Source organism: Phalacrocorax aristotelis, chromosome 2 (genome assembly GCF_949628215.1).
Source record: "Phalacrocorax aristotelis chromosome 2, bGulAri2.1, whole genome shotgun sequence".
Lineage (NCBI taxonomy): Eukaryota > Metazoa > Chordata > Aves > Suliformes > Phalacrocoracidae > Phalacrocorax > Phalacrocorax aristotelis.
This window is the reverse complement of record NC_134277.1, coordinates 73,726,643-73,753,490: the sequence shown is the minus strand read 5'-3', so window position 1 is coordinate 73,753,490 and position 26,848 is coordinate 73,726,643. Positions and strand designations below refer to the sequence as shown.

General features: G+C 42.6%; 1 protein-coding gene across 1 annotated transcript; it reads left to right on the top strand.

Moving 5' to 3' along the window:
- LY86 (lymphocyte antigen 86) lies at positions 1-25,803 on the top strand. Its single transcript, XM_075084098.1, has 5 exons — positions 1-279; positions 14,215-14,301; positions 15,758-15,886; positions 23,002-23,054; positions 25,047-25,803. The coding sequence occupies exons 1-5, from the start codon at positions 162-164 to the stop codon at positions 25,140-25,142; spliced, it is 483 nt and encodes a 160-aa protein (XP_074940199.1). The 5' UTR covers positions 1-161; the 3' UTR covers positions 25,143-25,803.
- Positions 25,804-26,848: the final 1,045 nt, after the last annotated feature.

Sequence of the window (26,848 nt, the reverse complement as noted above, 5' to 3'; positions counted from 1 at the left end):
ATACCACGTTGTGGTAAGCTAAGGCTGCATTGGCTCGCTTAATCCTTCTGCAGGCGCAAATGTAGTAACTCCTGTTTCCCTTGGAGAAAGGAAGGAACACCTCCCTCCACAGAGAGTTAGCAAGAAACAGAGAAGTAATCCTGCAAACTACCACCACCACCATGAAGATATCAAATGTTGTTCTCATCTTCGTCCTGCTTTACATCAATGCCAGCACAGAATGGCCTACGCACACAGTCTGCAAAGAGGACAACTTGGAAATATATTACAAAAGCTGTGGTGAGATTTATTTTTAATTTCCATTTTCCTTTTAGCTGGGCAACAAAGTTGTTCTTGTGCAGTGAGAAGGGCTTATAAGCCAGGCAATGAATGGAAGGGTTACACTCCCAAGCCAGCACTAGGTTTCACAGCCAGAATATTTTCAGTCTTTCAAATATAGCTGGTTTGGTTGACATACACACAAATCTAACCGTATTTAGATAGAAGAAAACAAAGAGGAAATAGTGTAACCTAATTCCGAATAATAAACAGCTTTCAAAAATCAGTTCAGCATGAAAGAGATGACTAGGATTTTCATCTTGAAGTTCGCTTAAAAAAAAAAAAAAGGAGGACCCTAAATCTTTATCTTTTTTACCCCTGGGATGACACAGACTCTTCAATGCACTGATCTGCCGTTTTCCTAATGTGTGGCAGGGCTGTGGTGGTGTGCTTTCTGTCCTCCCACTTGGAGTGACACGGGACCCAGTGTGACAGTGGGAAGGATACGTGTCCTCCACCACTGCCACTGTGCTTAGTGAGACTTCAGCAGCAGCACTTAACAGAGGCACTTCCCAGGGACCATAAGGTTTTGTTTGTTCTTTAAATCTGTGGAGAAGAAAAAGCGCAGGCAGCACTGGAATGACTGAAAATGAATTCACTGAATGGTGCCTGCTTTCCACCTCTTGCTTTGCTGGCCTTGTGCCTCTCCTATTGTGCTGATCTGCTTTACAACTGGGACAAAGGGAATTAGATTCACAGACGCCTCATTCATTTTCCGCACGTGACGTGAAAAGCGATTCATGGCAAATGAGCACCCTAGAGTTTGTTTTGCCAATTCATCCTGATACAAAGGGTTTCCCGGGGGGCTTTTTCTCCCCTGTAGCTTTCATGCAGTTTTGCACACCCATTAAAATAAAGCCAGTGAGGGACAAGAGAAGTAAATAAATATTTGTAATGCTATTCTTTACTGGCCTGCTCCCAGGAGACTAAAGTCAGGCTTCACATATTATAAATGGGTATACTCCATTAAGAAAATACTTAATTAGATATTGAATACAAGCTTTGGTATTACCTTATTTTAGTAAGAATTCATTGTATAAGTTAATTCTGTTCCCTCAACAGGTCTGAGTTAGCGTGAGATGCCTTGACAGAGGCACAGGCTACAGTTTGAGTCAATTCAAATGATGATGAAATTTGCCTGCTGGGCACACATCAGTCAGGCGTTGCTTCTTACCAGGCACACCACTGGCCTAGCTAACAAAATGCATTTGTTTAGAGCTTATGTGTCACTTATTTTGGTTTGCCACACACAGAAAGGTAAGAGGTACATTCATTCAGGAGGAATTCGCAGGTTGAGAAGCACAAGCCAGAGATCATACAGGTCAGGTCCCAACACTGAGAGTGGTTTTCTGTCCTCCCAGACACAGCTACGGGAGATGAGAAGATTACACAGATGTGGAAACAATGCAAGAATTAAATCAGGTTCCCTGTTTGAAGCCCAATTCCTCACTCCCTTACAGCTCTGGCAGATTCAGTTGTGGCAACATTCACAGCTGCTGTCACAATGTTCTGCTCTGCCTTTTTCCAGAGGCTACGACAATTGTAGCATCAGACCAGGATGTACCGTCTGCATCTCTGCTAACCCAGCTCATAGTCTGGTAGCTTGCATAATGCAGAAAAATAAAAGGTGTTTTGGGCTGAGCCCAAAAATCTACAGGTGGGGAGGATAAATCCTAATACACTACTCTCCGTTCCCTTCAGAGAAGGCACTGCTCTTACTGAGCTCACTGGCAAGCTCACAACAGTGCCAAAGGTGCCAATTACCCTTTCAGGACAGGGGAAAATTTGTCCCCACTTCATTTCACTGTAAACCACAATTAGATGGGCAGAACATAGCTTCGCTCTTTAGCTGTATCCCACCAACTGTTCTTATCCAGGAGGGGACACACATGCTAGTGCCTAGGACTAGACCTAGACCCTTTCCCAACAAACCTCATGACAACTTTGTAATGTCAGCAAGCACAGAGTCAATGATAGGCAACTGTCAACACTTTTCAGCTATTTCAGGGGAAGACTTCCCCGCATACCCCTCCAGTCTGAGAAATGCCCATGGTATTTCCTGCTCTGCTGAAGATGCCAGAGGATGGTGCATTTTTGGGATACAGTGGCCACAGTGAGGTATCTAGTATGAAATCTTGAGTAAAGGATTCCCTGTTGGCTTCAAGAGGGTCAGGATTTCACCTCTATTGTTGTTACTAAAAACTCTAGGATGTTATCAGGGAATCAGAGTTGAATCAAGTAAAACTTAAGGAAGCTGAGAGAATTTTAGCCTGGTACTTCACAGCTTTATTTCTGGAGCTGAATGCCCTCTATCAACAGATTAATAGAGTTCCGTTTAAGCATTTAAAAAGGAGCTAAGTGTTCATTTTCACTTTGCAGTTTATCAGATCCTCTCCTATAATGCAGTAAAAATCGACTAAAGCCAAAAGTATGATCTAATACAACTGTGATAAATGTACCAGACAATGTTGGGTGGATAACTGAAGACAGGCAGAGAAAGTGTAGCAAGCTCCTATATCCAGAAGCAAGTCCCAACTCCTTGTTGCAAGCCCTTGCTCTAACTGCATCCTGCCCCTATAATGCATAAGATACAGACATGCATCAAGCCCCCAGCCTTGCTCCATGCTCTGGATCCTTTGAAAGGATCCCGTTTCCACCCAGCCATGTCAGACTAAACGTTCAGTAACCAGAACCCCTAGGGATGCATTAAAAAAAAGGGCTGGATAAGATCCCATTGATCAATATCATGCACTTGTAAAACAATCATTTAAAAGAAATCTGACAAAAATTCTCAGCACCAAGCCCATAGTGAGAAACTTGGGCTGAGAGATGGGTGGTCTAAAAGTAAACAGACAGTATGCTGCTTCTTCTATATAATTGCAGCAAACATAACACCGAGACAGTCTATAAGTAGCAAGACATTTCCCATCAGTGCCACTCTTCCTCCCAGGAACAAGTGACAAAAATGAAGGAAGATCTCGAATGACCACAAATCACTTTAGAAACCTGGGCAGGGATCCTGAGATAAAAGCAGCACAGGCTAACATCTCTGACTGAGAAAAGAGAACCATAATTGGCAAGTCTATGCAGAGACATGAAAAGAACCTGCTACACAAATGGTTGATTCCTATCCCTTTTAATTTCACAGTGATTTTTACAGTAATAAGGCTTTGATCTTTCCAGCTACATTTTAAAAGGCGATTGTCTGGGAAGGGAAAGGCAGGAAGGCAATGGCAGCGAAGTGCCCCGAGCAGATTCCGGTGCTATTTGAGTGTCAGTCACCCTCCTCAAAGTGCAAAGTGCAATGCAGTGAGAGTCTACAAAATATAACTCTTCAACAAATCTACCAGCACCTGCTTCCAGACCATTCATGTAAGCCTAATTGTCTTAATTAGCCATGAAAACATTCTTACAATGTACTGTTCAAATGGGGCCCTCTGCATAGGGTAAAGCAGGTGATCGCTGCTGCAGACACATGAAAAACATTTTCCAACTGTTTTTACAGCTTTTTCTTGAAATGTTAGTTGGGCCTACATCAACAAATCAGTATTTCAGAATGCCTGGTTTTGTTTCAACCTGCAAACCCAGACCAGTATGCTCTGTGATTAATAAAGCTCTACATTTAGATTAGGACCTGGGAGATTTTAGAGCTGGCGGAAATTGTAGATTTCTTGACAGTGCAGAAAAGGTTACTGGTGAGGCAGAAGTTTCATAGAAAGGGTCTGGAGAGCATCAGCCATTAAGGACTTTGTTTTCTGTGCACAGGAGTAAATAACAGGGAATTAAAGGGAGATCTTCAGGAAAGTCAAAGTAGTAGTATTTGAAGTTGACATCTTGAGAGATATTCCCTAGACTTTATAAAACACTGTTCAGACTACATGGGATATTTTACTATCACAGACAAACATCTTTCCCAATTCATGTTTTAATTTGTTTGCTTTTTCTTCTTTTTTCATGTGAAGTCAGGTTAAGAGCCATTAGCTGAAGTTTCAGGAGGAAGAGCAACCAATCAGTATTAATTTCAACCTCCAGAACCTAAGTATGAAAAAATATTAAACTGGGTGCACCCTTCTTTACAAGTTTTATATCTGCACACCTACAGATTTAAAAATAAGAAAACCTACTTAGGGATGTGGGTAACCATTTGCTTTAATTACTGTTTTCTGCTAGACAAAGAAGTAGAGCCCTATGGTCATCTAGAGAATTATTTTTACATGCCAATGCCTCTTCCTAAACAGAGCAGAGTCAGGCTGAACTTATGTCCCACTGAGCTCCATGTGTGCTTGGATAGCTCTGTCATGCTTCAAGCAGGGTCAGTTCTATAAAGCTTTTTACTGCCCTACATTGGTACAGGAGGAGTGAGCAGTACTGCCTACTTCCGTACAAGCTTCCACTGGATTGCATTTACAGATAGAGAACCACCTGTTTGTATGGCTTCTCTTTAAACTTGTGAGCTCAGATTTGAATCTCCATTAAAATGGCCCCTTGAAGTCCACAGGGTTATTGTGATGTAGAACCTGCTCTGTTCAGAAAATGCAGTATAGACACCCTCCTGTTAAGCTCTGCTTTGAGGAGACTCTTCAGGGCTTTAAAAAAAAAAAAAAAAGAAAAGAAAAGAAAAGAAAAAGAGGAGACTAATAGACTAAGTCACATTACAATTTTCTGATGATTTGTCTGTCCATGCCAAATAGTTTCAGTCTTACTAGGGTCCCCCTCAGCAGGTCATATCCTTTCTCCTACATATTGAAGGATTGAATATACTATTTCTCTTAAAATCTTATTTTTTCTTTTTTAAAACTAGACCTGTAACACCCATTCCTGCTCAATCAACAATACCAACTTGCAAATAAACCTGCTAAACTGTCATCAGTGTAGCATTAATTTTCAGCATGCTTTCTCTCCTGTGTCAACCAAATGTTACTAGCCATTTTTCCTCACTGGCCACAGACTTACATCCTTTAGTTAAAGAATATAAGTAATTCAATAGCTTCAGCTGGCAAAGAAAAGCCTGCGAAAAATTCTCACCTCATGCATCTTCAGGGCAAATGTTCTTCTAGACACTTGGTAAAAGAAGGTTCTTTTTCCATTATTCTTTGGCTTTTTGGCAGACAGATTGAGCCAGATGCTTCTCTTGGATTACTTATTTATTTATTTCCCTCAAGCAGTCTCCAGCAATTGCTTCTGCTTCTAAATTATTTAAAGACACACGACACCAACTCCCCTCTGATCTTTTGTTGCACAGGTTGCTAACGGGCAAGCAATCAAAGAATTTACAAATTTCACTTGAAAACACTTTCTTTGTTTGCTCTGACCAAGCCATCTTAGTGTCATAGCCTTGCTGCTATACTCATCTGGTATAGCTTACTTATTCCAGGGGGAAGGCCAGATGTTGACATGCATATTTCTGGCACAAGATCCTAACAAGTGGAAACTATCCTCAGAATCAAGGTAGCATAGACACAAGTGCACATGCAAATCTTTTAGGGTTTTTGTCCCTCCATCAATTAAAACTACCCTATCTATTTCATTCTCTGCTTCATTAAAGAGGATTAAAACTTTCTTTTCCTATGTGACCTCTTAAGGTTGGTCACGTTTAATTTTATGTCTTCTTTCAGAGAGAGGAGAGTATTTAGTAAGTTTTAAAATGTAAATGTTAAGGGCGAGCGGGAGAAAAATTTCGTACCTCCAAGGTAATCTGTCAAAAACATTAGGTTCAGCATCTAGACTTTGAACCATTTAGCAAAATCAATATTAATGCTTTCACTGAGACTAGTAGTGCAAAGAATTAACCTCAGCTGAACTTTTCCCACCATGCTTTAAATTCTCCCATCTAATTTAGTTCTCAGAAGTTTCCTCACAGTGTCCATTTCTTCACCAGATCAATGAAGGGCCTGCATCATGGACTGCAAAAGAGGGTTGTTTGCCTGTGACAGCCCCTCCTTGCTTATCTCCAGCTGCTAAATCTAAACTAGTAGACACCTCTTCCACCTATTGAATTTTGCCATGTCTTTGGTTGTTGTAACCATTGAGTCACTAAGCAATTGCAAGCAAGAGGGGTAACAGTCTGCAAGGCAAGCCATAGGAAAGGTTTTCTCCCCTTTGGAAATAAATAGGAGACACATACCTAGAAAACTGTATATTGCATTACAGTCGAGACGTACTGTGGGCAAGGAAGAACTTGCTACTGTACACTAAATTTTAGTATCTACAGAGGGAGCAGTCTAACATACTAAACAGGTGAGTCACAGCTATGTTAATAGTTTGATGAAAATTTGAGATCAGCTTCCTGTATTACATAAAGTAGAACTTATCAAAAGGCACATTCACTGCATCAAGTCAGGAGCAAAAACAAACCACAGCTGCAAATAAGTGCTCCAGTGTAAAGCTTTCTGTGTAAGCATATGAAGCATTGCTAGGCTTTCTTGACATTGCCACACCATCTCATCTAAAGCTGTCATTAAGGCCTCAAAATAGCTCTGGACCCTACAATGCTTACAGTTTACCAAAGAAAATAGAGGCAGGAGGTCAGGTTCTTGCAGCAGTTTAACATCCATCAGCAAAAATATCTAGAATAATATATGAAAAATTAACACACCTCAGAAAAATGCAAAAAGGACTTCAGCATTATTGCGTGTTGGTGTCACTGCACCAACTTCAAGGAGGCTTATGTCAACCTAAAACAAGGGAGGAGCAGTTACCATCAGGGACAGGATACCTAAATACCCTGTACAAAACCACGTACCAAATCCAAAACCTCTGATCTGTCCCAGATGCTGCCTTGAGACTCAGGAGAGCTTCCAGTTGCCAAAAACTAGGATCTTGAAAGCTACCACAAATTAATTCAATGCACCCGTTTCCTCTTCACCTGAAGATGGATGGCTCCTGTCAAATGATCCAGTGGTGATCCCACAGGCAGGAACCGAGCTAGTTTCCTCAGCAGAGGGAGCGTGCCATTCCAATTATAGCTCACTGCCACGCTCCTGCGGTGGATTTCAACCCATCCTGGGAAAATGGGAACATTTAGACCATTTATATGCTGCTGATTACTGTTCTGTATAATCAGCGGTAAAGCCTGCTATCCCAGAGCATGGCATGTGTCTAACAGCAGGGCAGTTTCTAGTAATGTTTGGTTCTATTTCTGACACAAGTCTGCAAGTCTGTTGTGAATCCCCAGTCATACTGGCAAGCACTGATGTCCAGAGAGCTCTGTCTCAAGTAGAGCAGTATAAAGAACGATTAAAAAAAAACACACGAAGAGAGAAGAGACAGAACTGATTAGGAATACAGGCAGTTACTGTATGCATCTTACTCACGCAGCGCATGGTGTTTTCTTACCAACAGAAGAACAAAGACTTTCTCTCTCTAATACATTCCCTGCTGGGCCCAAATTAATGCAGCATTTTCTTGTTACACTGCTGTAGCTGAAGCCTGCCCTGCCTCCCTTTCTCTCTCAAGCTAACTAGGACAAATCAGGATTATCAAATACAAATACAGATCTGTATGTGCTGTCTCTCAAAGCTGGCATCTTTCAGTTTTGCCTTCTCAAACAGACTTAGACAAAGCTTTGTCATACTGCACAAAGCACAGAAACCCCCCTTTCCATGAACCTTCGGACACTCCCCTTGAGTCCTAGCAAACAGCTCTAACAAGCCTGCTGTCAAGAAAGTTGGGTTAGGCAGGAAAAGGCAGGGAGACTCAGATCAAATCTTTGGTAAGGCTGCTTTGTGCACGCTGGTGACACCCCCATCCCCAAACACAGCCCTCCAGCTGCAGAGAGACCTTCACATCTGCTGCCTTTAACGGGGCTTCCCTCCAGCTCATCACACCACACACACCTCCTCGCCCAGGCCACCAGCAGGTCCATGGCCACAGGTGGCAGCTGGGTGACCTTGGCTTGGTACTGAGCAAATCTCTTCCTCTCTTCTCTATCTGCAACACTTCAAGCCCTTTATTCACGGCTGAGCCCTCCACCCATGTCTGTTCTTCACGTCCCAAATGCTGCTACGATTGCAGTCAGCACTCCAGCAACATGTCTGGAGAAGCTGCTGGCCTTCCGAGTTACTGTTTCTGAATATTTGCAAATTTGGACATCAGTTATACTCAATAATGAGTTTTATTTGAAATAGTAAGACACTAAGTCTTCATCCTTTAATTAAACTAATTTTCTAAGACGCTGGAATTGCCTTGCTCCAAAACTAGAGTCATAAATACAAGGCAGTAATTCTTGTGCCTTAATCTAACCAAACAGCATATAATTGCTCTTTGCATTACTAGTGTTCAGTATTCTTGGGAGAGGAGTGGAAATGATTTAAATATTGCATAAACATTTTTTAAAACCATATTTTAAGTTTCTTTTGCTAGTTTTCTGAGGTCTTTTATTAGATTATAGATTATACTGAGACCAAATCTTCAGGCTTCCCTCTACAGCCATGCAAATTTTATCATAAAGGAAGCAGTTATTCACTCCACCAGCCATCTCCAAGAGCTTCAGGTTTAAGCAGACCTCAGAGACCACAAGTTGATAGTGTTATTTGCAAAGGGGAATTCCCACAGTCTGTACCTCCAGGACGTTAAGGATACATGAACTGTAATCTTCCGTATTCCTTCACCTCCGTGTTGCCTAAGCAAACCAGAAAGGTACAGGAGATAAAACATACCATGGCTTCTGTAAAGGAGGCCAGAGTGCCTGTCCAAACTAGGCCAGAGCTGGTCATATCAGAGGTCAGCATCTTGGGATGAAGCATCCTCATGACAAACTAGCCACAGCTGACCTGTGTCTCACAATTTGTTCTGCTTTCCTCTGAACAGAAGGTCACTCTGCTTCTCTCAGCCATGTCTGGACATGGCAGTGGCATGCAGGGAAGGCAGGCCCAAAAGGAAGCTCATTAAACTGAAGGTGTGCAGGGAAATCTATATGAACAACTGGAGAGCCGCTAATTCAGCTGATGCTTCTTTCTCAGTACCTTATAAGTAGATTCCAGCATCAAATATAACCTTGAGCATTCAGGTTAATTCGTTTAAATAGACATTAAAGGGAAAATGTTGAGTGAATACATAAAGTCTGAGATCCCAAACAGTTCCTCATTCTTTCCCTCTCCTTTCATCACCTTGAATGTTATAAGGACTAATGATTTAATTTTATTAAGAGCTTTGAAGGTGAGGCGTGTTAGGTAATTACTAAATATGTTTCTTCCTTGTGCTAATTTCCAGCTCCCCCAGCACCAGCCTGTCCTTGTATGACCCTATCCAAGTGCAGCTATGTCATTCCATTCAATTATGTGGCCTATCTGCTCCTAAAAAGCATTATTTTGAAACACCCAAAGCTTACCAGATTGGAGGGTCTTCTCACCACTGCAAGACTTACAGATGTGGATTCTTAGAAGCAAGCCTTGCCTGCTTGCTGCTTCTATTCACTTGTACCACTGATTTTCATGCCCATATGGAAACAATGTGATTTTAGAGCGGATTCAGATGAGAGTAAAGCCAGTAGAGGATAGTTAACAAGATGGGGGGAGGGAGAAGAATAAAAGACAGAAGCTGTTGTACACCAGCCCAACAAAATTCCTGTAACAGGTGCTTCACATCTGTCCATGCAGTTTCTGTAGTGCCCAGTTAGTCATCTGGCAGCTCAGGCTCTGAGGGACATAGCCATAGCGGGTTAGCACATTATTATTCCCAGCTGTCTCCTTCATCTTCCTGCTGGAGATCAACTCCTAGAGCACAGGACACTGAACAGACACGTGGGGCATAAGGGCAGCCCCAGCTCACAGCCCTGTCGCTTGGTGCACACCCATGTTCAGCAGGAGTGTGAGATGGTGGCCCCACAACTACAGTAACTGAGGCGTGAAAGTGTGTTCCCATGTGGTGTCCCTCTTACTGCGGTAATAATCTCCATCAAAGGTACAGGACTTATAACCAGGAGGGTCACATGGATACACCACTGCAAATATGTCTGAGCTAATTTACTTATGAGCCTTCTGCCAAGAACAAGAGCAGGAAAAGTAACTCTAAGAAAAGGTAAGGAACTCATCTGAGCTTCTAGGCTGTACCACACGTCTGCTCAGTCTTCTAGAAAAACCCAGCCAAATGAATCGCTGTGAGCACCTCTCAATAGCAAGCCAGGCTGAAATCTTGCACTGTGGTGCCACTACAGGTCATATGCAAGGAAAACCACATACCAAGCCAATACAGCAATAAATCTCCACTAGGCTACTTGGATAAGGGTGAAATGGGAGGTGGGAGGCATGGGGTCAGCTGACACTACACCACATAAGATGTGATCAGTAGCAAGATGCCAGGTATGTCCCAAATTTATCTCTCACAAAGCAGGATTGTACTACAGAAGCCAGTCTTCAGCGAGAGCTGTACATTCAGTGCTAGATACAGTTGAGAGCTCAGCTTTAGCCACAGCATCACGTTCAAAAAACAGGTCTAAGACAACTTACAGTGCATTGATTGTTTACAAAAGCCAAAGACTTGCTTCTTTCTCAGAGCAGTTGACTGAAAGATTTAGAACCGTCTAGAGAGAAACTTCAGTCAAAATCCTGCTCCCAGGCACCTTCATGCTAACTGCAAATATGTTGCAGCCCAAGCCCTTCTCACATAGATACAGAGACACAAAAAAAAGCAGCCTTTTCCCCCCAATAAGCAGATTTTCACTGATAAACCTCCACGTGTTTGCAAAATTTCCAGCAATGTTTTAAGTGTTGGTAACATATCAAAGCTGAACTGGAAAAGCAAAACTCTGCAACCAGTTGAAGAGTTTCTAGCTTTAATTATGGAAGAGGGAGCAGATTGAAGGGAGTGGGTGGAGGGAAGTCTGGGAACATACAGTACTGTGCACTATGAAATGTTGCAGGGAAGTGGAAGGCTGAAGGGCAGCCCCACGTAATTTAGAGATTTAACAGTAAATGTTATTGCTCTGCACATGTGAAAGACATAACATGTATTTTTTTCAGTCTAACCAGCTCACTTCAGATTGAGGCAAACAAGGAAGAATAAGTATTAAACCTCTGTAAGAGACACACAGTGACTCACAGTTGTGCATCTGAGATGAAACACAAAAATGGCAACTGTCTCGAGTTGCCTTTGCCACACAAGGGACTCCTTGACATTTAAAGAAAGAGGGGTATGGCACACTACCTTAGTTCATAGCTCACAGCTGAATTTACAGACACCTTCACTTATCACAGTTAAAAATTACTATTTTCTTTCATTTCCTTTTAGCAGCAACCTTTCTGCCTACATGTTTTGTAATCCAGACTCCCTGGCACCATAGCTTTAGCAACACAGCCATCCTTTCAGTTGATTTTGGTGGGAGGCCTCCACATACACCACAATGAGATGTTGGACTGTAAATTCATATCCTGAATTCCACAGGGAGATGATCAGAAAATTAATTGGGGTTTCTTTTGCCGGTGGGAAAGTTTACATTTCTCAGCAACAGAGTAACAATACAAAATCCAAGTGCTCTAATTCACAAATTTTGCTGGTATTTCTCATGTGAGTGCTTCCACACTCTCTTCCTCTCTGGGGACCAGACAACACTTCTTTGGATACACCAGAGTCCTATACTGCATCACTAGCAGTGCACTAGAAGACGCCTATGGCTACAATGCACCATGAAATATGTCATCTGGCAAAAGAGCTCAACCCATAGGAAAAAAATCCAAACAGGCATGAGACATCCAACCTAAAACAACCCTGAGGTCAGGTTCATTGTAATAAACCCATGCCTTCCAGAGAAGATTGGTTTAATGAACATCCCCTTTCCATTCAAACAGTTATTGATGATAAATTTTAAACTAAAAATTCAACTTCTGGCCCTAATACCATGATTTAATTTGTTGACTAAAGCCGAGCCTAGTCTCTTTGAAAAGAGAAGAGCATCGTATATGTTGCAGTGCCATTTTTGACCATAGCTCCCTCTGGAAATTACAGAACCAACAATTTTAGTCACTTGACAACTAGCACTGTTTGTAGGCATCAATGCCCAAGCTGCTCTGAATCTGAGCAGCTGCTTCCTGAACCTTATCATTGCACCACACACAAAACAGAAGTGAGAGGGACTCTTGCGGAAGTCCAGAGGAAAGTAGAAACCAAGCCCTGAAAGGCAGTAGAGACCAGAGGGGAAGCAGGCATAACGGTCCTGGAGAAAACAGAAGTTTGACACATTTTCTGGCTGGAGCAGGAAACTACTTTCCTACCCGATTGCAACAGCTTCTGAAGCTGCAATAACAAAGCAAGAACTGACAGGAATATGGAAAGGGAGGAAAGACAACCTTCTGACTCTTGTCACACTTGAGCTGATAAGCAATTCCAGGCACCAACATTTTGTCCCAAGCAGATCATGCAACTGCAGAGACTGCTTTAGTGGTGTGGAGGGCAAAATCTAGCACAGGGACACAGAGCTGTGGGAAATACCAGTGACTTTTCTCTTTCTCCTTTAAACAGTTATTTTAATTTACCAGAACTTAGGACTCAGGAGCTCCTTTTGGACCACACTGACAATCCGTGTGCTTGCACAGCCTGCCTTAGTTAAAGCCCCCAACTCCTCCCAACACTTCCATTCATTTCATGCTCCCCTCTAAACAATCAGGCTTTGGTCACCCAGGCTTGCTCCCTGACAGCCACTACAGCTGTGGGGCACTGCTACAAAAATAGAGTCAGACTACGGAGATGCTAGATCAGCCTCACAGAGGACACTCGTAACTCAAGTTTCACCACAGTGTCAAAGGTAAAATCTCCCAATCAATTATTTTCAATTCAGTGAGAAGACTGCCTCAAGCAACAATAACTTTGAAAGATAATTCAATTCCCTAGCCTATATTTTGTAACCACCAGGTCTATGTAAACTGGGGAGAGCCTATAACTGCTTCTGCACATGCCGCAGTCTCTTCTCTGGTTTCCACAGAGAAGGACGTTGGATGCACAGGCTGGCTGGAAACCCACCATGAGAGATAAACCTATGCCTAAGCAAGCCTTGAGGCTCAAGATGATATGATGCCAAACTGGCCAAGTCTTTCACCCCCAGCCACGGCTCTGGAAAACACTTGCACATGCTGCTGTTTGCAGCATCTGAGCAGTCAAGTTGTTGCTGCTGGCTGCCACCAGAGACTGACATGTTGGCAAGCCCTCAGGTATGGCACAGGGTCTCATGGGGGCTAGTGGGGGAAAGCAATTATGTTTGTACAAGAGTTTTGGTGCTTGATGCAGAGAAAGAGGTACTGCAGGAACTGGTAAGAGCCACATTCTTGTCAGTCATCAGCTGTAGGGCTTTCTTTGTTCCCAGTTCTGCTAAAGTATTCCAGAAAGGGAGAAATGTAGAATATTTTCTGGGTTAGAAACATCACATGATGGTGGACCAAGCCTGAGGTACTGCAGGATCTCAGTTACACAATTTTATTTTCATTTTTGGACTTTTCATCCCACTTCAGGATTCAGTTTCCCAGATAGCCTCACCAAGCCATCTTGTGATACAAATGAATTTAAAAACCTCATCATAACCAATTGCTCATCAGTGCTGAGGAAGGAATGGCAATGCGCAGAACCTGGGAAGAGCAGCTGTGCTAAGACTTCACCGTTGAATGAATAGTGACTACCCACCAATGTGAGGAACTTGCTTTCCCTGAACTTGGCTCGTTTTCCCACACAGTAGGTTTTAAGCCACATATAGGCTATCATCTGAATGTGCTTCAGACTGAAGTGGCAGGAAGGACGGAAGTAGCTATTAAACACAGTGTATGGGAGCTTTGAACACATCTTGGAGAATTTCTAAGGAATATGTAATCTGTTAGGGGTTTTTATAACACTTCCATATTTTATTATTTTCTTCTATACAGTCAATGTCTCATTAAAAATACAACTCACAACCCACTGCTTTCTGTCTCCAAACAGATTCCCAGCAAGATTTTGCTTTCAGCATTGACCGTTGTTCTGATGTCACAACCCACACCTTCAACATCAGAGCTGCCATCGTCCTAAGTAAGTGAATTGCTATTTTCTCACACCATAAATGGGTAATTCATGTGTGGGTGCTGGTATTAAGAAGTAAGCAAGAGTGACAACCTCCTATAAAATATTAATGGGCTTCATTTCTGAGACATTTCAAAACCTATGTGGGGCTACCAGTATGTCAGTTCTGTTATCAGCTCTGTATCAGACTACATGTGTCACCCCAAGCAGGTCGTATCAGCCCTCAGCCCCTATTCCTCTCCTACCCTTCATCTGTACATATGTATAGCCAGCATGGGGGCCTCTCTAGAGTGTCTTCACAGTTAAGTATTCTGGGGAGAATCTTGTTGAATGAGACAGCTACAGCACCAACACTCTTGTGTCAGCACCAGCAGTGCTTGCCAAATCACCAAGGCTGACCCTTGCAGGTGGGAGACTGAACTAAGGGAACCCCACAGAGTAAGGTGGGGGCACCTCCCTGCCATGCAAAGAAGCATGCTGGGGAGTGTTGGGGATCGGGAGCACTGCAGGAGTGCTTGCTTAAGGCACAGACATGCCATCAGCTCACCACCTGTGCTAGCTGAAATTATACGCTCCAGCACTCGACTGATCAGCAATAAAAGGTCAAAAGCAGAACTGCATTTGACCTAATGGGCTAGGGGCACAAGTTAATATTAGCCATAGCTTGACTTGTGATCCTTGCATGGGAAAGCCACTTTCTTGCAACCCTGTTGACCCCAAGCTCACCTAGAACTTCTACTACCAGAGCAGAAATATGAGAGCACTGCTGTATGCTCCTGGTGTTAAAAATGTTTGTGTGCCAAGTACCTTTTAGCACTTGGGAATGCTGCTTTGCATGCAAAAGGTCTCCCTCCTGTGACACATGCTGCCATTTTGCCTCGGAAGCACCAGTTTTCAGGTGGCTGCGAAGTTAAACAAGCCTGCAAAATCATACTACAGGCATTTGCAAATACTTTCCAACAACTCAGAGTACAGGACCTCCCTCTAAATCCAGTAGCCTCACTGGCTCCATGTTAGCAAGCCAGGCACAAGCAGGCAACTTCCCAGCACTGCCAAGCTGCTACGCTGGTCCCTGGCATAGCTCAGGCCAGCTACCATTTTCCCAGACAGCAGGTACAGGCCACAGGCTGTTCCTGGGGTCCCATTGGATATGGTCCCTCTGCTGGGGACAGCAGGAAACAAAGTTTAGATGTATGGGCACAAGATCTTCTATGCCAGTTGGCACCATCATGGGCATAGTTTATTTAACAATTAAGATACATGCCATTATGTCTCCTGTTATATACCTTAAGGGACTTAGAGACCTGTTTGTGAAGCATGGATTTCTCTGTATCAGGAGTTCTCGGTGAAGAGAAAACATTCAATGGCTTGAGCAGCAGGGGAAGAAAAATAGAATCTTTTTTAAAATTAACAAACCTGTTTACCCTTGCTTTTTCTCTGAGCGGTCCTTCTGCTTTGTGTTTAGGACACAGCATCAAGGAACTGTATGTCAACGTTGACCTGATCATAAATGGGAAGACCATCTTAACCTACTCAGAGGCGCTTTGCGAGCCGGGTCTTTCTAAGCTTATTTTCTGTGGAAAGAAGAAAGGAGGTAATTTGGGTAGCGCTCTAAGTGTTTGATGGCTACTAAATACTGCAAGCTGGATGCACCTGCTGTGCTGTTGAACGTACCAATACATTGTAATGTTGTGTTTACTTCAACAGCATGTTAATGGATGACAGAAACACAGTAGGACAGAGACATTTTAATTTCAGAGCCTGTCTTTTCTCCTAACCCATTTGTTTGTTTTTCTTTTAATCACAGAATATTGCACACACATGGGATTTCAAGTCCATGAAAAATAACTGTAGTAACGTCAGAGAGCAGAGGGGTCCATAAGCCCTATTTACAGCTACATGCCTGTCATGTGAGCAAGAAGTATGACAAAAATAAAGGCCAGTTCTGTAAAAGAAATGGCTGAGCAAACAAACAAGCTGTTCTGAACTTGTTCTTCACTATTAAGCAAGTAATACTTCCTGTCCTTAAAGGCAGTTCTTAACTCACTTTAAGAGGAATTATGCTCGAATAAGGATATTTGGACCAAAATACTATTTGATACCATCTATGGTTTGCACCTTGTTTATGCTCAACATGTGCCTATGCATCAGTCAGATGATTTTAGCTTATGTCAGTCAAGCTGCCAAGTGGTGCAGGCTTGCACTAGTTGGTTTACAGTGGCATTAGCTGCCCCCAGAAAGCAGGCATCTTTGGTCCCAGGTAAGCCTGGGCACCTCAAGGTCTCTTCTGCCACAACCCAGGCCAGGTAGTGCAAAGTTAGCTATGGTATGTCCAGAAGAGCTATGGTCATGCCTCTGGACTGTAATATACACATATCTTCAACAGTTATTTTGAAATCCTTCTTACACCATGATCATCTCTTTAGGCTGATTTTAAAATAAACAGGTGGAGCTGCAGGGAAGTTTCAGAGCTGTTAGAGCACCAGTTAGTTTCAGAAGCTCTGCTTCCCTTCTGTTCACTTGCATCCCCATCCTGATAACACTGCAACCATTCACGTGCAAGGGCTATGAATTTAAAGACCTTGCACAGCATTACTGCTAAGACAGCCCCTCGAAAATTACTAAGACATTTCACACAGCACAGAAATATCACAAAGAATAAGATAGAAATGCTGCATGAGCAACCAATCAGGTGAATCCTGTAAGCCAGATGATAGACAAAAAGATTAAATTCAGAGGTTTCTTCAATTGTATATTGAATTACAAGGGGGGTGGGGTACCCACTCAGACCTACTGAATAAAAACTATCTTATTCTGATGAAACACTAAATGAAATCCTTTAGAGAATACATTAAGAAGAAGTAGAGTCAGTCCTGAGCTGAGCACAAACTGCTATTCACACATTAAACCACAAAGCCAAAGCCTCCTGGGGTTTCCAAGTCCCTTAATCTTAAACTGGCAGGTAATTGTTCCTACTAATTGAAGTACATTATGATATAAAACCATAGTTGATTGTTTAAATAATACTATATATCTTCATTTAGAAGCATCCCTAAGTTAGAACAAGGACCGCTGCCACACACTCTTTAATACACATCATCTTGTTCAGTAGCTGTTTTTATTTAGTAATTAAGTCACAGTGGGAAAGAAGTGAGCTTATTCAGACTAAGGTTCGAACTGAAAATGTGGTTAGTTCTTATTTAATTGATATTTGAGTCTAACCCATGTTTTAGGACATAGAATTGAGCTGAGGACCAATTTGAGGCAATTCAGCACAGCCACAATTTACCATATTAGCACAGCTGTAAATATGACCTAATACCATTCACCACTGTGAATGGCCAAGTTTGCAGCCAAGCAAAGGTTCAGAGGAGCAGATAGCCCTTTCAACTGAAGCTTTTCATGCAGAAACCCTCTTTCCCTGTTGTACAGGCAACATTTCCAACATCTGGCCAGAGCTGACCTGAGTTTAAATATAGTCCCACACAGAATTTTCTTGCCTTCCACAAGGAGACCACAAATTGCCTGTTCCTCCCTCTCCCAAAATGAGCCAGAACATAGTTCTGCTACAGGCTTTGTTGGTCCACTCACTCGTGTGGATGAGCAGAGCAGAAGTAACAAGAAAAACAGACTTATGAGAGCCGGACGTGGCAAAGTCTTGGGTGTTTGGGGTTGTTTCATTTTCTTTGCTCTCCTATAATGCTACAGTTTTGCCATGACTGGAAATACTTTAGGAGACTTAATATAGCTGGAGGTTTCATGTTCATCATAATCATATAGTATTTACTATGTTAGGCAAAGGTCACATCTGGCACTGCACACTGGGACTCCTAAATAGGATTCCAAGATCTTTTTCTTTGAGCTATATGCCTGTTGTGAAGTTGTTAGCTCAAAGGTTGCAAGGAAATAGGCCATTGTCCAGTTAAAAACAATAATAACAAAACTGCTAAACACTTTGTGGTATAAAATGAACTCAGCTCTTCCTTTTTTTTTTAGTATAAAGTGCTAGCTATTCCCCATTTCCTCCAAACAAAGTAGTTACATAAGATTTAACAGATTTCCCAATGCAATCACTAAAATCAGAGAAAGAGACCTACCAGGGTAGTATTTAGCAATGTGCCAACCACAACTTGCAGGCTTAAACAAAGCTTCCTGACAAAAGATTGTTGCATCCCTCTGCAAGTCCACAAATTTCCTCTCAGCCCCAACTGATAAAGGCACCATCAGAGCACTTGCATGATTCCTTGTGCACACTCCCAGACCATAGAGAAAAATCCTTTTGCTTTGGACCTCCGTTCTTTTACATTATTGCTTTTTTCGGTAGGTGTTACGGTGATCAAGTTTCTAAAATAATATTTGTGAATAAAAGTAGAGAACCTGGCATGAGTTACAGAACTGGGTATCACATTGAGACTTTAGGTACACGTTTCTGAGAAAGCAGCCACACCACAAAGCTAGATCTTTGGGCTGATATACAATGCCATCTTGCTTAGCCCCTTCATCTCACTTTTTCCTCCCCAGTAAAGAGAGTGGATGTTTCTCATGCAGCTATGCATTTATATACATTTTTCTCACTCAACTATACATCTGTAGCTGGCAGTTATTCAGATCATTCTTGCATCCCTAAAACTCACAGAAGTTGTGTGTCTGTTGCATGGCTGCAAGATCGTGTCCTAGAAGAACTCCAACATGGAGCGTTTAAGTTCTAAAAAGATTTAAGACATAGGAAAAGGAAGAGGTGGGTGCAGATGTACAGGGCCTTTATATAGTACAAGAGTGTGAGAACGTTTAAAGATTTTTCAGTGCAAGGAAGATTTGAGAAAGAGGAGTGAGAATTTCATTATAGGTGTTTTGTCAGGAATGAGAGGCATCTTCACGATAAATGACGACTAGTAACTTGAAGTAATCCTCAGGAAGCTCTTACACATTTGAAAGCTCTGCTTCATACTGGAAGCTACTAGAGGCCTGCTCACGGGCAAGGAAGAGGACTAAGTTACTTTTGGTAGAAACAATAGTGAAAAGCTGCTACAACAAATACAGTAATATCACCTTGAATCAGTAGTACATTGGAAATGTTTCGAGGATGCTCTACAGAAGTCTCCTTCAGTTAAGTGTTTAAGAAAAAGGGATGAAAATGGAAGGTGGACTGAAAGCACATCACTGATGACAGCATGCTTGACAGATACCATAACTTACTAGCAGACCAATAAAGACATAGGGGAATTTTTAATTGGAAAAATGCACTCATGGTTTATGCTGTTCCCAATGTTTGCACATTTTTGCAACTACATCTGGTCTTGTTCTAAAAAGACCACAGAATTCTTTCAATGAGCTAGGCTCAGTGTTTGTGACAGTTACACTTACTGCAACAGATGTGTTCATCCTCTTTAAATGGAGGAATGCAAAAATATATGAATATATAGAGAAAAATGTATGAGTATATGGATGATGCTGTGATAAACTACAGTCCCTGAAGCCTTGGGGGATGTTTACACTTCTGGAATGATAGCAGAAATCCTCATGTGACAAGAACATTGAATGGGCTTTGAAAAGTCTGATCCAGCCAGCATAGGCACTGAGGAGGTTACCATGGTCCAAAGTGAATATGAATGATAAAATTCAGGAGATCTATGGCTTCATATTATTTCCTGGTAGGTCTCAACTAGCTGAAAATGAAAGCTGCCCTTGCTCTCCTATCAGGACATACTTTCAAAGCAGCATAGTCCTTCCCTCTGCCCCCCATTATTGAAGCAAGGAAGGTCACAAGAGCTTTCTAGAAGCCTGGTTAGAGAACCACAGAATGGTTGAGGTTGGAAGGGACCTCTGAAGGTCATTTAGTCTAACTCCCACCTATTCAAGCAGGGCCACTTACAGCCAGTTGCTCAGGACCATGCCCAGGTAGGGGTTTTGAGTATATCCAAGGATGGAGACTCCACAACCTCTCCGGGCAACCTCTGCCAGTGCTCTGCCGACATCCTCATACCAAAAAAAAACCAACCAAAACTATTTCCTGATGTTCAGGAGAAACCTCCTGTGTTTCAGTTTGTTCCCACTGCCTCTTGTCCTGCCGCTGGGAACCACCGGAAAGAGCCTGACTCCATCTTCTTTTCACCCTCCCTTCAGGTGGTTGTACATATTGATGTGCTCTCCCCTAATCTTCCTGTTCTCCAGGCTGAACAGTCCCAGCTCTCTCAGCCTCTCCCATTGGAGAGATGTTCCAGTCCCTTAATCATCTCAGTGGCCGTTCACTGGAACCTCTCCAGTAGCTCCATATGATTAGTAACTGTGAATCACTGCAAGACCCCTGGTTAGAAAGAGCTAAATAAGGGCAACACTGAAGCACAAGACAGTAAACGTGGACCTCAAACTGGACACACAGCACCTAACACCACCTAACACCACAGTTTGAGGCTCCCTAAAAGATAGTACAGCCCATGAGAGCAACTCCATTGATTACTGAGCAAAGGCATAGCTACCCCAATTCAGAGCAATCATGGAAAACTTCTCAGAGACAGCTGGGGCAGAGCCCTAAGACTGCATTCATCTAGCTCTGATGCAATCATTACTTTGTCACAGCAAAGTAGGAAAAAAATAGCTTCTACCTACACTGAAGGGGAGATTAGCATTGCCATCATTTAAGAAGCAAATTTGTGGCCTGATGACTCCTACTTCATTTTAAAATATAGGCTTTGCAGAGCTTGAATGCTGCATCTGTATGTTTAGATTCTGGATGGCTTTCCAACAGCCTAGGTGAGACCATAAGGAGCCACGTGATCCAAGAGGAGTTTCCACATCTGTGTGGAGAAGGACTTCAGGAAAGTCTGATAGTTCACAGCCCAGTTTCCTCTTCACCCTCCTCTGCTGCCATCCAAGATTTGCTAGGCTCAGAGCTGACTGAAAGACAGTCAAACAAGGATCTCTACTGAACAAAAGGACACACAAACCACAAGCCACGCCACTGCACAGTCCACACCACCCTGAGTGGGCAGCTCACAATATGGCTTAGCACACATCAACACATATACAGCTCAAGTCCCAAGGGAATCACTCATCACCCAAGTCGTGCAGTTTACAGTGTCTTTAACTCCCATTTAGACTCCAGTAAGTTGTGAACTGAGAAGTGGGCCGTACTGCATTTTTAAAATCCTTGAGTCACCACTCTCAGCAGTGGGAAAGTGTCAGACTCCAGGGTTCTTGCTTCATGCACAGAAGGAAGCAGCGATGAGGACTGTTCTTTTGAAAAACAAAAGACTTCTTGGTGTCAGGTGAAGTAGCCAGGGACGCAGAGGGGAATGAGTACAGTATAAGTGCTGCAGCATAGTTGATCATTTTGAGAGTGACAAGCCAAAACATACTTATTCTGCTCTCTGTTTTTGTGTTAGGTTTTTCAGGGCAACACTAAGAAGTTCCGAATATTCTCCACTTCCCATGATCATCAGGGCATTTCATTTAACAAACTCCTCACTAATGCAAAGGTGTAGGACATTGGTGATGTCTCAGGTTTCTCCTACTCTTTTCCTAGTTTATCTTATAGTCGTGATTCTTTCATAGAAGTTTGTTATAAGGCATTGACTAGCATTTCATAGCTTGTGTGGGGAAGACCTTCTGTGGACTGATTTCCAAGTCAGATACCTACTGCATGGTGGGATGGACCATACGGCATAAACATGTTACAAACATTTTGTCCAACCTTTCACAAGAAACAGTTTAAACCAGCACAGTGAGACTGGACTAAAACAACTGTCTAGAATTGACAAGCGTCAAGATGCCAGCACATACTCATATAAATATGATGAAACACTTATTCCTCTGTCACTGTCAAAGTAAAGAATATATCATAACACCTACAAAAGAGAATCCTTAAACAGTTCTTAGACTTTTCCATGACTTGTGGAGGCCAAGTTGTGCAAGAAATTCTGAAATACTGAAACATCTACTAATTTTATTTTCAGTCGAGTCTGCACAGTTTGGCCCAGTAAGCTATGAAAAAGTAGGAGGAACTGCAGAACAGCTTGCTAATTCTGTCCATTAATGCCAAAGTTTCCCTTTCTTCAACAGCAAAAAGCAAGCATGCCTCACGATTAGGGAAATCAGGACTGGAAGGTGGAACTCCTGGGCCCCTCTTCAGTCACCAACAGAACTTGTGATGGTTTTAGCACATCATGTAATATCTTGGTGAATGCTCCTTCAGCAGTGGGGTAGAGGTGTCCTTATTACTTTAAGGTCATGTTGGCAAGCAGTCAGAAGTCCACATCTACAGAAATGCCCAGCTCAGATTGGTTTTTCTTAAAGTTACCTAAATATTATAGTTCGACTATTGCAGCTGCAGGTGTTTAACAGATCATGCTAAAGGACTTGTGTCTGGAAATCCTCCTTCCCTTTTTTTTTCCCCATTTGCAGGTTCCATGCTGACATAAGAACACCCACCCAGTTGTGCAAACACATGCCTGCCTCCCTCCTCCACTCAGACAGGGACTGCAGGTCCTTCTTTAGCCCAGGCTCTGCCCTGCTTTCCCCATAAGGCAGTACACATCCTGACATTTCTCTCAGGAGGGCTGTTAAAAGATTGTGTACAGAGCACTTTGCAGTTCCATAACACTTGTCACTGGAGCACTCTGAAGTACCATTACTAAAAAGCATCTATGATCAGCTGCTTGTTTCCTTCATGTGCTGCATGTCTAACCACCCATCACCATTTTTGCTTTTCAGAACACCTGTACTATGAGGGACCAGTCACACTGGGGATCAAAGAAATCCCACAGGTAAGTTGGTTGCAGCTGTGCTCCCAAGCAGAAGGGCTTTCTGGATGAGGTATGGTCAGAGGACTACTAGAAATCATATCAGCATGGTCTCAAATGCTGGACATAGCACAGCGATTATTAACTGGGCACGACATGAAGCTCTATTTGACCAGTACACAACAAAAGATTTTTAGCCACAGACATGAAGAGGCTGGATTGAAGGGGAGAAAGTAAGATCTGGATCATTAAGGCATCTGGTTGAGAATGTGGTGAAGAAAAGATCGTGGTCACTACTGGGACCAAGGCTTTCACACAGGCAGCTAGGGCCTCTTATACAGACTGTTATCCTGCCCTTACCAGCCTGCTTCCCTAAAGGCTATGCCTAGAGATGCTGTGTTTAGCAATGCCTTTTGTTCTCTGACACTGGAATGACCAAGCTCATAACAGTCAGCATCCTGCTCCAGGAGCAGCTTTACTAACATACTGAGGACACTTCTGTAGTAAAGGCTGTAGACAAACTGAGGAATAGGTCTTTAGACCAAAAGGAAGCCCTAGAAACATCCGCACAGACGAGTAAAACTCCAGTTCTGGGCAAATTAGCTGAACGTGGAGCAAGAAATTCTAAGGCTGTTCACAATCCTCTTTTAATAACAATCTTTACCCATAAGCAAAAAATTATTCTGAAGGAGAAAAAAAAATATAATCGCTAAGTAGCAATGGAAATTACTTATTATGAACTCCCTTCCATGAATGAAACTATACGCTTTTGGAGAATTAACACGCTTGTGAGAAAGGGAATAGGAAGTCTCTTCTGTTAATTAATCAATCAAGCAAATAACTCCATCCTTCCATGCCAGCAATAAGGAGTGATTCTATGCAGCAATCATCATCTTCTCATTACAAAGAACAGCCTCATCTGAGCAGCCCGAAGGACATTTGCACAGTCTGCACAGCAATTACAACAAGGCTGTATTCTCATGAGCATGTTGCCATTGGGCCTCTAAATTTGGATGTTACACTTAGCTTGAACCTCTCTGTGAGGACACAGGCCAGTTATTGCTTTAGAAATCCCATGGTAAAAGGCAAATGCCAAGAAACCTGACTCATTCTAGCTGCGCCTCCTTCTACTCCACAACCAGAAGGACTCCTGAGCAGGGCAAGAGTTTTCTGTGGTTCAAGGCCAGTGAGCCACTGCTGCCAAGCTCTCCTACCCCAAGTTTTTCTTCCCCTCCACACTCCAGAAAAAACAGAAAGAAATACTGCAGTGCCAGTAATCTAGAGTGAATGAAGTCTAGTTCACCTCTTCCTCCAAAGCTGTTAAATGAGCATTGTCACCTCCCCTGCCCAGTGTTTCTCCTTTTCCAAGTGCCTGGAGAGAACAGTTTTGACCAGTACAAAAAATCCATGCTTCTTTAAGGTTGAGATTTTTTTGCACTGTGATGATATAAGTTCTCCCCAAATCCTGAATTATTAATAGTTTTAACTATACAATTTGAAATTAAACTATTTCTTGCTTTATTATATAGGAATTTATCACAGATTGAGTCAGCTATACACTCATATCCCCCAAGGTGCTCTCTTTTATAAAAATTCTTACCGATACGAGTGTATACACTGAATAACAAGATCCAAGAAAGAAGTGCCAGACAACTGAGCACCTCTTCCCCTTCCAGTTACTAAACAGCACAGGCCATACTGTGCTTGCTCATAAGAGATGTAAGAAGTTATACAGATTTGAAAGGAATTTTTAACACATCAATACATTTTGTTCCCCTTGCTCTGTTTTAATTTTGAACTTTTGCTGTCAGCACTGATATCCCTGATGAGAGTATTTTGGCAGAAAATATGGGCAAGTCCTTTACCAGTTCTGAAACGTTTGGATAGGAAAGGTTTTGGAGGAACTTGATAGGAAAAGTGTTATTCTGTTTCTAGGAAGAGGACTCCCTCAGAGAAACAGCAGCAGTTATATACTACTGATGGGCTAATCTCTTGCTTTGTGTTTGTCTCATACAGGGAGATTACACCATTTCAGCAAAGCTGACTAATGAAGATCACACCACTGTTGCTTGTGCCGATTTTACCGTGAAAAATTATTTAGATTATTATTAGCAACAAACCAATTTCATGAAAGCTACAGACTACCAAAATTATTCAAGCCAAGTGAGCTGCTTGCATACTACAATGATTCTGAAGAAAATAATCCCCACTTGATGGTTCTGATGCTATTCCTTTTTGTAATTCACTATTTTCAAGAAGTCACTAAACCCTCTAGTGGCAATTTTATCTCTAAATGCACACTGTGGCCCACTTTTTGCTTCTAATGTATACAGCTGCAAGTAGAAAGTATCTGATACCAACATTCTCATCTTAGGATGAAAATAACATGAGGCAGAACAGGAGAGAGCCTAAACTTTTCCTCCCTCCCCCAGTAAGTTAGAGGTATCCATTTCTAACACAGGCTGGAGATGACTTTCATATGTATCACATATTATGCAGTTACAGCACTCAACATTTTCAACCTTTCCTGAGGCCTGTCTGGAGCCTCCACTAGTATAGGTTTTGTTATAACCACAGAACAAAGACCAAGTAGGATGAGCATGCCTTTTTTTCCAGTAAACCATGGCCTGTCACTGGATTCATATCACTTGAGTCTTCTGGAGTCTACCTGGAATTCTTTGGTTTTTAATGTCTTTTAAGTGATATGTGAACCAATTTGTACCTAAGCTATGTGCTTTCCTTGTTTCTCAATAAATTCATAATGAGGGAACAATTTTTTTCCTCATTTTTCCTCATGATTCTAGGATCTATCCAAAGCTTAAAGTGGGGAAAAAAGGGGAGGAGGAAAAAAGATTGAGGGGAAAAAAATGAGCACTTTTTTTACTATGAAATATCATTCATGTTGACACACATTTTACATTAGCAGAGGACAAACTGTTTCTTGCTTTGAGCATGAAGCCCCGGGAGAAGTAAACACAAATTATACTCCCAGGTGCAGCACATTCCCCAAACCCTCTCATTCCAGGAGCCTTTGCAGCTGGTATAGCTGATGGGTAGGTAGATAACCAAGCATAGGGCAGCACATTGGATTAGGATCTTGGGTTGCAGAGTGTAGAGACCTGTTTGGGAGACTCGAAGTGTAGGGGAAGGATCAGGAGTAGGGTTGAGTTCTGGTTTGGAAAGGTATGGGCAGAAATCAGAGCCGCAGGAGGGTCCTGGAGCTGAGCACAGGCTTACAAAGGACGGTAGCAAGCACTGGGCTGCATGCCTCATCTTGGAGAGGTTCAGCATGTACAGCTAGGGCAGCTGTGGCTCACAGCTGGCCACACTGGAGCTCTGACACATGGCCTCCATTCTACACATCCACTTGCTGCAGCTCAGACAAATTCCTCAGCAGCAAGAACATCCCTGCTGCACAGATGAGCAATGCTGCAGGGCAGCCAACAGCTAGCAGCAAGGGATAGTCCCTTGCAGCAAAATTCTCACCTGCCATCCTAGCAAAGATGAGCAAGTCTTTGGGGCCTGACTCACATTAGGGAGGATTACCACTGCTGAACATGAACCAGCAAGTGCCATAAAATGAGACCGAGCACGTTTAACACAATGCTTTTTTGGCCCAATTCTATTACACTCCGATTATGGGGGGGATGTCAGGGGGGTGGGAAGAGAGAAGAAAGAAGGCCAGGGGAGTTCATCACAGGTTTGGCCACCACTCTCCACATCAGGGTTCAAGTCTAAAGTGCTGATGCTGTTTTGGAAGCAGTTCATCCAAGTCATCACTGTTGATGTGTTTTAGGTATTCATAACTAATAAGAGTA